This window comes from Carcharodon carcharias, chromosome 13 (assembly GCF_017639515.1).
Source record: "Carcharodon carcharias isolate sCarCar2 chromosome 13, sCarCar2.pri, whole genome shotgun sequence".
In the NCBI taxonomy this organism is placed as follows: Eukaryota; Metazoa; Chordata; class Chondrichthyes; order Lamniformes; family Lamnidae; genus Carcharodon; species Carcharodon carcharias.
This window is the reverse complement of record NC_054479.1, coordinates 104,259,397-104,277,389: the sequence shown is the minus strand read 5'-3', so window position 1 is coordinate 104,277,389 and position 17,993 is coordinate 104,259,397. Positions and strand designations below refer to the sequence as shown.

General features: G+C 43.7%; 1 protein-coding gene across 11 annotated transcripts in view; it reads left to right on the top strand.

Moving 5' to 3' along the window:
* anks1b (ankyrin repeat and sterile alpha motif domain containing 1B) overlaps positions 1-17,993 on the top strand; it is an 865,501-nt gene that overhangs the window by 280,438 nt on the left and 567,070 nt on the right. For 9 of the 11 annotated variants that reach the window (XM_041202975.1, XM_041202978.1, XM_041202973.1 and 6 more), the window contains exon 4: positions 13,215-13,371. In XM_041202975.1, coding sequence (XP_041058909.1) covers positions 13,215-13,371 — 157 coding nt within the window. Of the gene's footprint in view, positions 1-5,560; positions 5,580-12,651; positions 12,660-13,214; positions 13,372-17,993 lie in introns of those variants that run through there. The other 2 variants (XM_041202980.1, XM_041202979.1) reach the window with 2 other exon arrangements.

Genomic DNA, 17,993 nt, shown 5'->3' with positions numbered 1-17,993 from the left:
GAGAAGTCCTTCATAACCTGGACCCTGCACTTATCTGTTAGAGGCTGTCAATGAGCCGGTCAAATTGCCACCATGTGCCTACTCAAACCATGCCCACTATGTTGAGAGTGCCATTAAGAAGCCTGACTTTACACACATGACCTTCAGATATGACTGCATGTGCTAAGAGTACTGCAGCTACTACACGTTGTGCAAAGTGAGGCCACAACTGTATTAGAACAACTCCTTCAATGACTTTCCATATTATCCATCCGCTGGCATCCAGTTTCCGAAGTATGTGACATATGCAACATGCAATGCTACCAAACATCTTGGCTGCCTTTGAAACAGCTTCTACCACCTAGAAGATAAAGGTTTCAAATGTAGTGGGGAAACCACACAAGCATATTTCCCTCGAACATACAAGACGTCTTGATATGCAGAATAGCTACTTAAGTGAACGTGTAACACTCATGTGTGGGTGACTGCCTTGATACAATGCTCCTGGTGAACTGGATTTGATCTTTGAGTATGATCATTGTTCCTCCCTGAAAGACGATCATTGATGGACATGAAGTGCTGCAAGGAGCATCTTAATCCACAACCCTTCCTTTACTATCACCTTATGTGAAGATCTGGACAAGGAAATAGCCTACCACTGCCGGGTTATGCATGGACACACCCTTGCTTCTGATGGCATCAATGAGAGATGGCCTTCAGCATGTCGTTTTCAGTATAACCGTAAATCTGTAAACACTCTCATTGAGGGTATGAGACCACAGCATTTTTGGCTATAATGATATGTATTTACAAAGTGCTGATTTATGATATGTACAAAGTTATATTAAGTGTCACTACCATGAACCCATTAGTGATTGAGGCAAGATGGTGCCTCCTGTGTAACCCCTGAGGAGGTTGCAGCAGGCTGCTCAATTTTCGTGCGATATGGCATTGAGGAGCATGATGGCTGACCTTGTTGTGCAGGTACCCATTGGGGACCTACTTCAGACTGTGGCCTGTGCATTTCAGGAGGGGCAGCCGTTGTCACTGGTAGGTGTAGAGCAGATGAGGGCTGGGTGAAGGACTGGGGTGTTGGAAGATGATGTTGCTGAGATGCTCTCAGTATCTTCGCCCTTGTCACTAACTTTCACAGCCCTAGGGTGGCCTCCAGATGAGTTACGTGGGGCTGGCTGCTGGGCGCAGCAGTCATCCATTCCAGTAACTGTGTGCATCAGCGTGACTGTCCTGTTAAGAGAACACAACTCCTCATGTATTCCTTGGATGTCAGCACATTCCTTGGACTGCTCCAGGCTGCTGAGTAAGCCTTGTACCCTTTGCAGGCAGTGACACTCCTCTGTATCCAATCTGAGTGATGCCGCATGTGTCTCTTCCATGGGATTGGAGCTCATATTCCTGAGCCCTTAAGACAAGGTAGAGCTTATCAGTGCCATGAACTCCTCTATTTGCAGTGTGTGAGCTCGCATTGTCTCAGGGGACTATGCCAGATGTCCTCACAGCTGCTGATGCTCCTAATACTGTACCCCAAAAGATGACTCCTAATGCCCTATCTCCTTGCCCACTGGATCATCATCGTAACTTCTCTCCCTCCTCTGAGGGGACTATGCACAGATGTCTCTGACTCAGACACCTCCTCTTGCACTCTGGTGAGGCGCCCTTCACCCTGTGCCATTGAATCTACACATGCATTAAATCCTCCGATATGCTAGTATCTGTCTTGGCGAAGAGGGGGCCATGTGGTAGATGTGACGCTGCCTCCTGGGACATCTCTTCCTCCTCCGAATGCTGGAGAGATGAGGTGACTGGGGGGTGTAAGGGAGCGGCTTTGGGACCTGTGTGAGACACAAACGAGGTAATGAGATGTTGCCTTTCATAGTGTAAGAGCACACTCGGATACATGCCATTGCCTTCAACTGTTATCATGCTGGTCTTATCATGCAACCCAATCTGCACGCTCCCTCTAATGCTAACGTCCCCTTCTCTCAGTGAACTAATAGCATCACCTCCGTCATTACTACCATGTTCCAAAGTACCTATGCCACTCCCTTTAACACCACCTATGGGCGATTCACCGTCTCTAATAACCAGCTGGGCCTCACCTAGCCAGCTCCATGGCTGTCTCCTCCGCATTCCTGATCACCCGCAGCCTTGCGAATCCATCCCTAGTCCGTGCCCTCTTGTCCTGCAGATACACCATAGAGTGTCTTTAGCCTAATATACAGAGCAGCCAGGGAGAAATCTCTTGAATGTGTTCGTGCATCACAGTGGACCTTCAAATCTCCACATCTCTACTGTGTGCACCTACAGGAGCGGCTTGCCCTTCTCAAGGTCAATTAGGGATGGGCAATAAATGTTGGCCTAGCCAGTGATGACTACATCCCATGAATGAATAAAAATAAAATGAGCCTCCACGGTATAGGAGAGTATGTGCCAGGTCTCCTACCATTGGTGCAGCATTCGGATGTGAACCATCACTTTGGTCCTCTGTCTGCTTGTGCTGAACAACACATGATGGAGACTATCTCTGGTCATGCTCTCTTGGTTACCCTGGGTGGGTTCTGGCAGCCACCTAGATAAGATATTGTGCATGGTCTCTGGACCTCCTCAACCATGTTCTGGATGTCCTGGTCACTGAAATGAGGTGTAGCCCCTCCCATTCCTTCCCTACTTGCCCTACTCTGAGACATTTTGACATGAGAAATGTGAAAAGAAAGGGCATGTATGTCTTCCAGCTTAGAATGGTCTCAGACAGATGTATTTGCTTACATACATGAACCACATTCTCTTTCTCATCAATGTCAAATGTTTTGGCTGGTGTAGGAGGTGGCATGTGTGGCTGGGTAATGGATCTAGATGACTGCAGGTAGCCTGGCTTTAATTCCTGTTACTCCTAGATGGTATGTTGTGCTCCCAACCACAAACTACCCTGCTGGCTTGCTCCCTCTGAGTCACACTGTTGTGTCTTGACAATGTGCAGCCTGTGAGGGTCTTGGTCAAGGCTCAATTGCATGGGTGCACCCTGAGATGGTTGGAAAGAGGGCAAAGGATTGTGACAAATGTGGTGTGTATCAGTTATCCCCTGAGGCATTATAGTAACCTAAGTCAATACAAAATAACATGAGCAGCTGATGTTGCCAAGAAGCGCCTTGTCTATGGCTGCGCCATGTCAATGGCTGTGCCCTGTGAAGCTTTTCCAGCCTTAACTTGGTAATGTTCACCTTCATTACAATGTGAATAGGCAGCAGCCATGATTTTCCTAAGGAAAGCCCATGATGGGTCATCTGTTCTAGTGTCAGCAACCACTTGGATAACTTTTACAGTTTGTGCTCACCTGACTGTTGATGGATGTCTTCTACAAGCAACAGTTCAATGCACTTCCTGTTTCACAGCAAGAACTCCTTAGTAGCCGGCCTTTTGACCCCAACTGAGTCGCTTAACCCACACTGGGGCCCGTCTCCACATCTCACCTACTTAAGGGATTGGTGGGTCTGACTACCATTAGCACATCCCCCCCACCCCCCACACACACTTCCAAAAGAGCTAAAATGCCATTGTTGTGGGCTTTGCGAAGTTGGGAATTTTCCTGGCTCTGCAATCCCAGCTTGGGAGTGAAAATTCAGCCCTCAATATCACAGACCAACTGATGTGCATCCAACTTTTGTATTATCCTATGTGTGAATTGCATGAATGCCTACTGTTTGTGTATTGATGCATTCTTTTGGTGTGTGATATGTGTCTCCTTGACTTATTTGACGCTTCATCTATGTACAATCTTAGAGGTAACAGTAAATGGTGGATGCTGTGCCTGAATCAGCCACTCAGGATCAACATGGCCTTTGGCTTCTGGTAGGAGTGGCCAGAGGGGGTAGGAGTGTTTGTGGAGAGGCCAAGGTGGGGGAGGGCAAGGGGGTAGGAATCATCTGTAGGGGCCTGTGCTTTTGTGGGCAAGTGCCTGATGCTGAAAGGAGGCTGTTGATGGAGCTGAGAATGAGTTAGAATCCTCTATAAGGAGAAATATAAGCATTTTGACTGAGGATTGTGTATACATACATCTTCCATTGAAAACAATATGGGATTCAACCTGTTCAGATCAAGAGTAATTTTTGATTCCCTGTTATGCCCATGGGCATGTCACTATGATGTTTGAAAGAGTACAGCATATGATATTGTGCCAGAAATGATTGGGCCTATGTATTGCCTTCAGAAAAAAATCCTAACCAAATGCACAAGAGAGAGGTTATAAATATCAAGCTAATTATTCAACTGATTTGAAGATGAGCAGTAATATTAAAATGGTTTGATTGAACTGAAGTCTAATTAGTCCCTTGAACATTGTTCCAATTTTGAGGTTTATAAGATTGCTATGTTTTGGGACTGTGTCCTTAATTTAAGGTAAAATGAAGGGGGCTATATACCTGTTCTGAAGTCTGCCTGACAGCATGCCTGGGTGGTTTGATTGTTAGAGATTTAAATGAGGCTATATTGTTTAACCTGGGAAAAGGCGCAAGGTTTTCGCACTTGCAGACAATGGTGAAGGCAGCTGTGATGCTAGCAGACAGAGTCTTGTAAAAGGATATACTTTGAACTGTCCATTTGATTCAAGGATAGGATAGAGATGGGGTCTAAAGAATAGCTAGTCAGCATTTCTAACTGGATATAAGGCCCATGTGATTCACATTGCCATGTGGAAGAGTGCAGAGAAAGTCATTGCACAGATCAGATTGGATGCTTTCTAAAATACCACTGACTATACAGACAGATAGGTTGTCTGCTTGGGTCTGGGAGAGACCGAGCAGCTAGAGGCTAAAAGTCTCTGTGGTTCACCATAAATGCAGGTGGAAGCACACACTCAGATTGAAAACACCAAATTCATGACGAGTTCAAATAAAGTTGGAAGATTCATCTAGCTTCTGCTAGAGGGTAGGATCTCCAGTAATATCCTCACCATGAAGGACAGTTCTGGGGTTAGAAATCACCAGGCTGAGAAAAGAAAAGAACAGAAGTAAAACCTTGGAAACGAAGAATAATTTTGGACTGATTCTGGGAGAATTGAATGACTACTTAAAGGGCAGTGCAATGTATACCCAACAGTGCTTTTTTCAGTTGTGTTTGTTCTGTAGCTTCAGGGATAAGTTGCCTACAACAATAGTGTTTAGTTAATAATGCTTTTAATCTGTTCCTTACAGTAAACATCTTAAAACAGGGAATCTTGTTGTGTCATTCGTTCATTAACTGGAAATTGGAATTTCTTTTATCAGTCTCCACGAAGATCGTAACAGCTTGATAGTGGGGCTCAGGTTTTGCTTTTTAAGTCCCATTGCTCAAGAGGTTGAATACAGTAAGCTGGGCCATGTTATTTAATGAGCATTCTGCCTGAAATGATAGTTTAAATAGCTATAAATGGAAGTGTACAGATTTCATAATAGATTGTATTTTTTGTTACAAAACTTACTTTAAGTGAGTATACTCTGTATTCTACAGGTCTAAGATAATCTCAAGAAGGAACAAAATGGGAAGTTGAAATAATTGGAATGGTGAATTTGATTAATGTACATTTCTAGATAAGCCTGCAGCAGTTAAAGGTACATTGTTTATTTACACAGTAAACTATCAGTACTGGATGAACAGAAATTTTCACCAGTTAAATATTGTTAAGACTTACATTCTCCAAACGTTGCTCCCTAGCTACCAACTCTCCCTGACAACTGTCTGAGACTCAACCACTCTGTTTCTAACCTTGGTGACCCCGCAATGAGCTTCCAGCCACATATTCATGCCATTACTAAGACCACCTATTTTCATCTCCATAATATTGTAAGACTTCAGTCTTGCCTCAGTTCATTTGCTGCTGGAAACTCTCATTCATGCCTTTGGTACCTGTAGACTTGACTATTCAAATGCACTCCTGGCTGGTCTCCCACATTTTATCCTCAATAAATGTAAAATGATCCAAAACTCTGCTGCCCATGTCTCAATTCACACCAAGCCCTGGTCGCCTATTGTCCTGGGCTCATTGGCTCCCAGTCAAATAACATCTTGAATTTAAAATTCTCATCCTGTTTTCTAGTGTATCTAGAAACTCCTCCCTCTCTCCCTCATCTAATTCTGGCCTCTTCAGCATCCCTAATTTTATTCCCGCCACCGTTGGTGGCTGTGCCTTCAGTTGTCTTGGTCCCAAGCTTTAGAATTCCCTCCTTACACCTTTCTGCCTTTTTACTTTGCTTTCCTGCTTTAAGACACTCTTTAAAACCTGACACTTAAACCAAATTTCTCGTAATCTGCCCTAATATCTTCTTATGTGGCTCAATACCAAATTTTGTTTTACAAAACCCCTGTAAAGTGCCTTGGGATGTTTTATTATGTTAAAGGCATTCTATAAATATGCATTATTGAGTTGCTAGCAGTCTGATATATATATCTCTTACTGCCTGTATTTTTAGGATTGGTTAATTGAGTAGAAGAAAAACACTTAGGAAAGCTAATAGAATGTTATCATGTATAGTGAGGAGAATTGATCACAAAAGTAGGGAGTTTAAGCTTCAGTTGTACAGGGCATTGGTGAGACCACACCTGGAGTACAGGACTGGTCTCCTTATTTAAAGAAAGATGTAAATGCATTAGAAGCAGTTCAGAGAAGGTTTACTAGACTAATACCAGGAATGGACGGATTGTCTTAGGAAAGGCTGGACAGGTTAGGCTTGTATCCACTGGAATATAGAAGAATAAGAGGTGACTTAATCGAAACCATTTAAGATCTTGAGGGATCTTGACATGGTGCAAGTAGAGAGGATGTTTCCTCTTGTCAGAGAATCTAGAAATAGGGGTCACTGTTTAAAAGTAAGGGGTCGCTCATTTAAGATCAAGATGAGGAGAAATTTTTTCTGAGGGTAGTGAGTCTTTGGAACTTTCTTCCTCAAAAGGTGGTGGAAGCAGAGTCTTTGAATATTTTTAAGGTAGACTGAAGATGGTATCCCCTCCCATCCTGCAACTACCACATAGGCCAGTTGAAGAGGAGAAACTACAATCCCTGACCACATGGCGACCAGAGAGACTCAGGCTTCCTTTACCGGTTTTATTCAAGCATATGCAAGGGAGCTGCAATCATTCCTAAGAATGAAGATCCAGCTCCCTGACTGAGTACATTTCATTACTTTTGTACTTTTCCTTATCACAATACATTTGAATATATCCAATTGCTAACCTACACATAGGTACCATGTTAAAACTATCCTCTTGAGTACGTAAACATGTGATATTGCTAACCAATTATTCTAAAGGGTGTATACATAATTATATTATCCAATCAAAATTAAAACACTTACACAAAGACCTTGGTTCTCACAACTCAAGACTGCTTGTGTTTCATCAAAAGACCTCTCTTGTCTTTGTATGTCCTCCCATATCTAAACTAAACCATCTGCCCTGTCCCTATCTGAGACTTAAACTAACTTTGTTATGTTTTATCTCCAGACCAGCTCTCAAGGCTTCACCGCATCGTTAGACCACTTGAATGGTTCTGCCTGTGACTGGACATTAGCTCATCTCTTGAAACTGTGTAAATCACACAAACTCAAAGCTCCTTTGTGTGCAATGTCCATCTGCTTATCCTCAGCTGTCAATAGGTTTAATATCCATGGCTGCTTGGAGATTTGAAGTGTTCTTCAGTAAATTTTTAGTGTTCTCTTTTAGCATTTTTAATTTTCCCCTAACACAGAGCTAGTTAGATTCTTGATTACCAAGGGGATGAAAGGTTATTGGGGGTAGGCAGGAATGTGGGTTTGAGGTTACATTGAGATCAGCCATGATCTTATTGAATAGTGGAGCAGGCTCGAGGGGCTGAGTGGCCTACTCCTGCTCCTAATTCGTATGTTTGTAGGTCTGTCTATTAAAAACTGATAGAACTTAATGTTATCCCTGATCTCTGATGTCCTGCTAATGAATGACTCCTTTAGGATGGTTGTGACCTAGAAACGTCCTGAATCTATTTGTGTTGCACTCACATTTGTACTTATAACACCTTATATTGTTTATCCAAATTGTATAAAGCTTGGGGATATCAGTGTGGAGACCAATGGGAAGTAAGGAGGGGTGGAGCTGCGAAAGGAGCCACCGGGAGGAGACCTCCGGAAGAGAAAACTGGGAGAGAAGCAAAGAAAGAGACTTCAAGCAGCAAAAATGCTGCAGCTGACAGGCTTCAAGTAGTGATGGTTTTGGAGAAGCCCTGGAGAGCTAAAAGGCAGCGGAATGTTGGTGACTTCATGCTGTGGGCCATTTGGTAAAGGTAACCCTTTGGAGCAGTGGTGTTCAGCTCAATATGGCTGTGTCTGTGAGTTGGTGCTGGAGTGCAGGCTTGGGAATCCAGGGAAACATAGTCTCAGGAGACAAGATTAAAACATTGGGAGATGAGCAGTGGTTGAGACAGTCTGATTTGTAGTGACATTTGGAGGGAATTATGAGGCTAGCTTTTCAAAATGGAAGAGCGCAGACTTGAAATTCTTCATAGGGAGACAGAGTTTTAACAAGATGGTGTAACTCACAGTGAACACTGATATCTGGATGGTATGCTGAGAAATCCTTGGAACCTGTCTTGGTCTCATCTGCCATTTATTGTGCAGTGGATTGTGTCAGACAACAGTTTGCCTGTTAATTCACATGTATCTCATGGTAATTCTGAATATTACAGTATAAAATATTGTAAATTGTTTTACTTTTCTGACTTTGTACACTAAAGTTTGTTTTGTTTGTTCAAAAGCTTTATTCTTTTAGTAAGTACCTTGGATCTCAAACTTTGTCTACGTAAAACAAAACGTTACTGGTCCCTAATTAGATTGTCCCAGAATCTTGAGGATCTGGTCCAGGATCATAACACCTGAAAATTTTGACATCATTTTTGTGTTCAGTGCGCTCAAAAATGACCACCAATCACTTGACATCAAATCAAAAACAGAATTACCTGGAAAAACTCAGCAGGTCTGGCAGCATCGGCGGAGAAGAAAAGAGTTGACGTTTCGAGTCCTCATGACCCTTCGACAGAACTAGATGTTCCAATTTGCAATGAGTTTGATTGCAGATTAGCAGGGTTTTTGTCATCTTTGACATCAAACAGCAAAATGCACGCAAAGCTATCCAGTGCGCTCAGAGGTATCCAGTGCGCTCAGCAACCTGCATTGAAAAATACAAGGAAATTAATTCCTTAAATAATATCCGAATTAATTCAGCTTTTTCAATTAATCCAAAAAAAATTGCTCCACTATACACTAAATGCTTGAGAGCACCTACTAAATCCCGAAAAGTTCTTAATTTACCTTAGTCTTAGCACCTAAATTCTCTGCCCCCCCCCCCCCCCCCCCCCCCCGCCACCACCACCCCCAAAGTGTTAGGGTCTAATTTCTCCCCCAGCCCAGTTTCAGGGTCTAAACTCTTTTCCCACATCTCCTTCCAGTCTTCAAACTCTCCCCCTCCCTCCAGTCTCCAAACTCTTCCCCCTTCTCCAGTCTCCAAACTCCCCCTCTAGTCTCCAAACTCTCCCCCCTCTCCCTCCAGTTTCCAAACTGCCCCCCTTCCAGTCTCCAAACTCTCCCTCTAGCCTCCAAACTGTCACCTCCTCTCTCCCTCCGGTCTCTGGGCCTTGGGCCTCATCAATGCCACCAAATTTCAGGCCTCACTGATCCTCCAGGCCTCGCAGATTCTCCAGAGTCACCCAACTACAGGCCCCCTTCAACCCCTCTGGAACCCCCCCAAACCACCAACTGACTTCTCCAATACTTTCCCCATTGCCATGGACTATGGACTTTGATGCTCCTGCACCAGCTTGAAAACTGCATCAGGGTTGGCGGGAAAGCATCACTTGTGGTTTCTGGTTAGTCCTCTAAATATAGATCTCTGGTTTGAAGAAGGGGAAAGAGGGGATGGGGAAGGGAAAGATGGGAAGTGGAGGGGAAAGAGAGAAAGAAAACTGCTGCAGTCTTGGGGGTTGGGTGTGGGGGGAGAATGGGGCATTTTTTCTGGTTTAAATTTTTACACCTATCAGTGTTAATGCAAAGGACTGAAATACCTTCCGGCTGGGATTTTCCAGGCCCACCAGCCCCACCACTGATGGGACTGGAAAATCCCACCCTCTATTTAAGGCACCCAGGCTAGGATTTTTCATACAGGCTTTGGGATCCCAATGTCCGTGTTAAATAGTGGTCAGAAGCCTGCATTGTGGGGCAAGTGATCTGTGATTTTCCGTGAATCTTTAAAACCCATTTTGCTCCATTGACCAAGCTTTTGGTCTTATGACTTAATACTGCCTTATGTTGGCTCATCCTGCCTGAAAAGTGTGACTTTTGAAAGTTTGGGGAGGTGGTAGAAAATTGTTTTGTGGGGGCGGGTGCATGGGCTGTGGGTGTGGGAGAGAACTGCTGCAATCTGGGGCGGGGTATGGGCACGGCGAGAGAGGGTGGGGTAGGGTTGTGCTGCATGAGTTAGTCGTTATGAAGAAAAATATAAAGGTACCTCATCAAAACAGATTCTGCTTTTTCTAAAATTAGCTCCGTTTTATGATGTTTGAAGCTATCAAAGTTCAGAAATATGGAAAATAAACTGATCATTTTTGGTGTCTGAATGCTTAAGTGATGTTGCTAATTGCAAATGCTTGCACGCTATGGTTGGGGCAAAAGATGACATTGATGTCAGTTACAGTACTTGTTAAATGATAGCTAAATGATTGGTTTTGAGTGCAACTGATGTCAAATGATAAGAAAATGATTGCTTTTGAGCGCAACTGATCCAATGAGTGCAAATGAATGCTGTTCAATGCAAATAATGTCAAACCTTTCAGTTAGGGCATCATACCTCATCTTTTGCTGGACCTGACTGCTTGTGCCTGTGTTTCTATTTTTATCTCATCGTCCACAGTCAGAAGGGAAAACCAGAGACTTCCCAACACAATGGATTTGAGATGTTTCTTAATTGAGTCAGGCTAACAAATAGGGAAACAATTCCAAAGCTTAGCTTATTAACATTTCAACCACCTATTGCATTATCAGTTTTTTTTTAACTTCAGTGAATGCACTTTGCTTTAAAAACCTAATTAGATTTTCAAATGGTCAAAAAGTCTTAGACCATGATACTATTCTTTAGGTGAGCCTAGGAAGTGAGTATTACCTTTCCAAATCACAATCAGGATGTTGCAAACCAGTCCAAAGCTGTCTTCACCTTTTGTCCAAATAAACTCACTTCCCAGCAGAGGTCACTGGAAATTAATTACTCTTATTCTGAAGTAGATCTTCCTTTAAGTTTAGCTTTAGATACTCATTTCAGTATGTTGACCATCTAGGTTCACATGGTGTTATGTGCCATGTAAGTGAAATTTATTTATACAGCGTATAACTGAAAGAAATAGTAAATAGACTGGGCCTTTATTCTCTCGAGTTAAGAAGAATGCGAGGTGATCTCATTCAAAAACACAAAATTCTTAGAGGGCTCGACAGGGTAGATGCTGGAACAATGTTTCCCCGGGTCTAGAACCAGGGGACACAGTCTCAGAATAAGGGGCAGGCCATTTAGGACTGAGATGAGGAGGAATTTCTTCACCCAGAGGGTGGTAAATCTTTGGAATTCTCTGCCCCAGGGGGCTGTTGAGTCTCAGTTGCTGAGTATGTTCAAGACTGTGAACGATAGATTTATAGATATTAAAAACATAAAGGGATATGGGTTAGTTCAGGAAAATGGTGTTGAAGCCATGATCTCTTTCAATGGCGGAGCAGGCTCGAGGGGCTGAATGGCCTAGTCCTGCTCCTATTTCTCATGTTCTTAAGAAATATTAACTGTAAAATTTTTCATTAATTGTGCACTACAAATATAACTTTTTTTCCCTGATTAGTATGTAGTGGGTAAATTCACCATATATTGGGGTACTGAGTCACAGAGAACTAAGGGAGTTCCAATTTCAGTCCTGGTCTGTGCAACATTAGTTGCCAGAATATTGGTGAAGACTTCAAAACTGTCCTCAGCACCTTTTCATAGCATGGTTACAGCACAGAAGGAGGCCATTCAGCCCATCATGTCTGTGCTGGCCCCCAGAAGGAGCAATTATCCAAATGTCACTTCCCTGCCTTTTCTCTGTAGCCCTCCAAATTTTTCCTTTTCAGATAATGATCCAATTCCCTCTTGAATGCTTTGATTGAACCTGCTTCCATCACACTCTCAGGCAGTGTACTAGATGCTGAATGCTTTATTAACCATGCTCCAACCTGACCTGCTACATTCTGTGATTTATGCACATATAAACCAAGGTCCCTCTGCTCCTGCACCTTCTTCAGAATTGTACCCTTTATTTTATATTATGATGATGGACGCAAATTTCAGGGAAGATTCCAACTTCCTGAATGAAAAGCATATCTCATTTAAAGAAAAAAATTCTAAGCAGTTCTTTGAAACTTGTGATATGGGGTTATTGTCTACGCTGAAATTCCACAAACCTGGCATTGAAACAACTCTCAACATCTCCTCGGACTGCTTGTTGCTTTCAGTGGAGCAGCAAGATTTATTTTTCATAAGAGACGTATTGCCTTGGGTGTAAGGAGTGGGATGTTTTTACATCAGTAACCAAAGATATAATGTCATTCTATTTTTTTAGGAAAAAAAAATTCTTAGCCATTCACACTTACTTTAAAGCGGTTGGATTTGTTTAGTGTTCTGCGTTGCATGCTTTTAATTACTGTGTAGTTAAAACAAATCAAGAAATTCTTGTTGGTCTTGGCACTAACAGTATTAGCGAAATGAGTGCTCCTTGCGTTATCTGATCTGTGAAGAATTTATTTTTAATTCCATGAGTCAAGTCTCTGGTCTACCACTATGTCCTGTAGTATAAATCACAGCAACTCTTGGATCACACATTACCTATGCCGTTGTGCTGTCTAGTGCATACTATTGACACTACAGTCTATAACATAGCACCTATATATATCTACTGCTGTCAGTACTGCATAGGACATACTACTGACATTGTTTTGTATTGTACATGCTGCTGCAACCATGTTGTATAGTACATGTAGACACAGAAAATGCTGGAAATACTGAGCAAGTCAGGCAGCATCTGTTGAAAGAGAAACACAGTTAATGTTTCAGGTCGATGATGTTGTTTCACTTAAGGCTTTTGTATAGCTTTGACTCTGTTAACTCTTCAATTCCAGATAATTTCTCTTATGAACATTTTGACCCTTATCTTGTAGGGATGTTGTTCTGAAGCTCCTTCAGTACGAAGCCTCCACCAATGTGGCAGATAACAAGGGTTGTTTTCCACTCCATTTGGCTGCTTGGAAGGGAGACATGGATATTGTGAAAATTCTAATCCACCATGGACCATCCCATTCGAGAGTCAATGAGCAGGTGGGTTCTGCATGTTTGGTGCATCCTGTATTTTTTTCAATAGCAGAAATTTTAAGTACAGATTGATTTGTAATCGCCTGTTTCTATAAACTGATAGACATGACATACTTATGCTTAGTACTTGAGAAGATTTTTTTTTCAATCCTTAGTTTGGAACTCTGAAATGCTAAAATTGATTTTTGTGGATTCATTTTCAGGTTGCTCAGTAGAATTGAGTAAACTTTAAAAACATGTACAAGGAAAGTTTTTTATAATTTCCTCATACTTACATTTGCAGTAAAATTTGGTTGCCTGGTGCCTGTACTTTTGGTGCTACAGGTGTCACAATGGTGTCCACACTGCTTGCGCATTCTTCTGGTGTGAGCGACACAGGATGCTGGGAGTGCGTGCCGGAAGCATGCAGAGTAGGAAGATTGTGACATCAGGTAGCTTTGTAATGCACGTTTGACTCCAGTGGTTCCCTACCTTTGTCCTCAGTTCCCTCCTTTAAGATGCTTCTTAAAACCTACCTCTTTGACCAAGCTTTTGGTCATCTGTCCTAATATATCTTTAAGTGGCTTGGTGCTATATTTTGTTTTATAATGCCCCTGTGAAGTGCCTTGGATTGTATTATTGATTAAAGCTGCTTTATAAATACAGTTTTGCTTGTAGATGACATATCTATTATCTTGTTGTTCACTGTCCGTTGTTGTATAAGGGAGGTGATTGACATTCTGTATGCAAAGAGAGGGAATGCATTGCATTCTCTTTATCCAGAGTGAGGAAGACAGAATGAGCATGTGGCTTTGCCAGTACTGCAGGGCTCCCGATGTACAGGATGTCATTAACTGCACAGCTGTCACGCTATGTATGCTGCATGTAAATTCAGACATGTACTGCAACCACAAAAGGTTCCACTCCTTTGGTTTCCAACTATTATGTGACCATACTTGGTGCTTTGTGCAGTTCAATGCCTGTTATCTTGGCTGCAGTCATGATGTCTTTATTCTAGGCCAGTTTGCTGAGCCATCAGCATTTGAGTTGCCGTGAGAAACCAGAGCGTGACTGCTGAATAACAAGGGCTATCCACCTACTCATGACTCCAGTGTACAGCATGTGCAGAACGAGAGTCATGCTGCCCCTTGAACCATCTTTGTGTAGACAATTAGGGTGTTTAAGCATTACTTCTGCTGCCTGGACTGCTCTGGGGTAAACTCTGCAGTATTTGACAGAGTGAGTGTTAAAATTTGTTGTGGTCTGCAGCAGTCTGCACACCCTCACCTTCGGCTATATGATGAGCAGCTGAGGGGGAGAAAGGTATGAGGCATCCAACACACCCCCTTTCTGGCCAGGCTGTCTGTGATTGGCTTATTTGATTGCAGCACTAGTGAATGCAATTCTAATTTCCCATTCAACACACCTTCTGTTCTCTCAGTTACTGATTAGCACAGCATCCTTCTGGCCACAATGCTGAAATAAAAGCCACCTCAAAGCAAATATCAATCAAAACATCCAATAATACATACAAAAGTCAACTCATCACCCTTGTGCATTTCCTCATTGCCTGTCCTCCATGTACCTTTGACTGTCCTAATCCTCCACAATGCTGCTACTCCTTCCTCACTGCCCCCTCTAACCACCTTCCCCAGCACAAACCACCCCCCCCCCCCACCGCCGCCCCCGCTGCATTACTGATAAAGGGCTGTTCACTTTCACTGGGGGAGACTGCAGATGGCCTTGCGGGACAGCCTCGCACAGCTCATGTCCCAGAAGGCCTGGCTTTGGACTGCACCAACTCAGCATAGAAGGTAGCAGCCTGGGCTGGCGGGCAAGCAACAGCAAAGGGACTGCTGTAGTGTTTCCATCCCTCCCTCCTCCTCAAACCTAAAAAAAAAGAGAGGAAGAGGCAGTGCCTTCAGGAGTGCATCAGACCTGCGAGGGACACTTCTGAAAGTAGATTTTAAAGAAAAAGCAGCTGATTGGTGGGTAAATCTTGGGAGCAGACTCGAAGGGAGGAGCACTGGAGTGGTGAATATAAATCTAGCTTACCTCGGGGATTCGCGACCTTGTCTGCAGGGAGCAGACTTGGAGGGAGGCGAACTGGAGCGGTGACCTCGGGGCACAGAGTAACTGAAGCCAAAACGGAAAAAGTGACATCACAGGAAAGCTGTGACCTGATTGGTTGGAAGGAAATCTGCACCAAATTGAAAAAAAACACTGCAAAGCTAATTGATAAATGAATTAACTAAGTCGAGATGGCTGGGCAGATGATGTGCTGTAGCTGTATGATGTGGGAGCTGGCAGATCCCATTGCGAGCCGCAGTGACTACATCTACAGCAAGTGTTGGTTGCTGGAGGAACTCCAGCTCAGAATTGATGAGCTGGAGTCCGAGCTCCGGCACATCCGAGAGCGGGAGAGTTACATAGATGCTTTGTTTCAGGAGGCGGTCACACCTGTAGATTAAGTACCTCAAATTCGGTTAGTGGTCAGGTTCAGCAGGGTGTGACTGCAAGTGAGGCAGGTAGAGGGATCTGTGTTCAGGAACAGAGGAGCCTCAGCTCTTGACCTTGTCCAACAGGTACGATGTACTTGCTCCCTGTGTGGATGAGGTACAGGGCTTTAGGGAGGATGAGCCAGCTGACCATGGCACTGTGGCACAGGAGGCCATTCAAGGGGGGGGGAGCAAAAAGACAAGTGGTTGTCGTAGGGGATTCTATAATTAGGGGAATTGACAGCTTCCTTTGTAAGCAGGATCAAGAGTCCCTCATGGTATGTTGCCTGCCGGGTGCCAGGGTGAGGGACATCTCTGACCGCTTGAAAGGATATTGGAGAGGGAGGGGAAGGATCCAGTTGTGGTGGTCCACGTCGGGACAAATAACATAGGCAAGACTATGAAAGAGGACCTGTTTGGGGATTATCAGGAACTAGGAACTAAATTAAGGAACAGGTCCTCAAGGGTTATAATCTCCGAGCCACGTGCAAATTGGCATAGGGATGCGAGAATAAGGGAAGTAAACACGTGGCTAAAGGACTGATGCGGGAAAGAAGGGTTCCATTTCATGGGGCACTGGCATCAGTATTGGAACAGGAGGGATCTGTACCGTTGGGACGGTCTCCACCTGAACTGACTTGAGACCAATGTTCTAGCAAAAAGGGTAATTAGGGTGATCGACAGGACTTTAAACTAGAAAGTGGGCGGGAAGAGAAGGGTAAAACTCCAAGAAGTATGACTAATGGGAATCAAAGCAGCAGGTTAGTGTGTGGATTCAACTTCATGGAAAATTATGAAAAAACTGAAAAGGAGAGCCCAGGAGAGGCTATTAAAGTATCCAGAACACAAAATAGGACAGAGTGTTTGGAAAGGGCTAGGAATCTAACTTCAAGCACATCAGATAAAGGGATGACAATGAGAAAGGGGACGGGAAATACAGGACGGAAGGTGTTGTATCTCAATGCACGCAGTATACAAAATAAGGTAAATGAGCTTATGGCGCAGATTGAAATTGGCAGGTATGATGTGGTGGGCATCACGGAGACATGGCTGCAAGGGGATCAGGACTGGGAGCTAAATATCCAAGGATATACATCCTATCGAAAAGATAGGCAGGTTGGCAGAGGGGATGGGGTTGCATTATTAGTAAAAAATGAAATTAAATCGATAGCAAGAAACGATGTAGGGTCAGATGATGTAGAATCTGTGTGGGTAGAGTTGAGGAACCGAAAAGGTAAAAAAAACATAATGGGAGTTATGTACAGGCCTCCGAACAGTAGTCAGGATGTGGGGCACAAGATACACCAGGAGATAGAAAAGGAATGTAAGAAAGGCAAGGTTACAGTGATCATGGGGGATTTCAATATGCAGGTAGACTGGGAAAATCCCAAGGAAAGGAATTTGTGGAATGTCTATGAGATGGCTTTTTGGAGCAGCTTGTGGTGGAGCCCACGAGGGAACAGGCAATTCAAGATTTAGTGATGTGTAATGAGGCAGACTTGATAAGGGAGCTTAAGGTGAAGGAACCCTTAGGAGGAAGTGACCATAATATGACAGCATTTAGCCTGCAATTTGAGAGGAAAAAGCTGGAATCAGATGTAACGGTATTACAGTTGAATAAAGGCAACTACAGAGGCATGAGGGCGGAGCTGGCCAGAATTGACTGGGAGATGAGCCTAGCAGGAAAGACAGTGGAACAGCAATAAAAACAAAAAACTGTGGATGCTGGAAGTCCAAAACAAAAACAGAATTACCTGGAAAAACTCAACAGGTCTGGCAGCATCGGCGGAGAAGAAAAGAGTAGACGTTTCGAGTCCTCATGACCCTTCAACAGAACTGAGTGAATATTAGAAGAGGGGTGACTCAAGTTCTGTCGAAGGGTCATGAGGACTCGAAACGTCAACTCTTTTCTTCTCCGCCGATGCTGCCAGACCTGCTGAGTTTTTCCAGGTAATTCTGTTTTTGTTTTGGGTGAAATATAAGCTGGTTTAAGGTGGGGGGTGGTGGTGGTGGTGGTGGTGGTGGTGGTGGTGGTGGTGGTGGTGGTGGTGGTGGTGGTGGTGGTGGTGGTGGTGGTGGGGGGGGGGGGGGGGGGGGAAGAATTGGCGGGGTGGTGTGGGGTTGTAGGGACAAGCAAGCAGTGATAGGAGA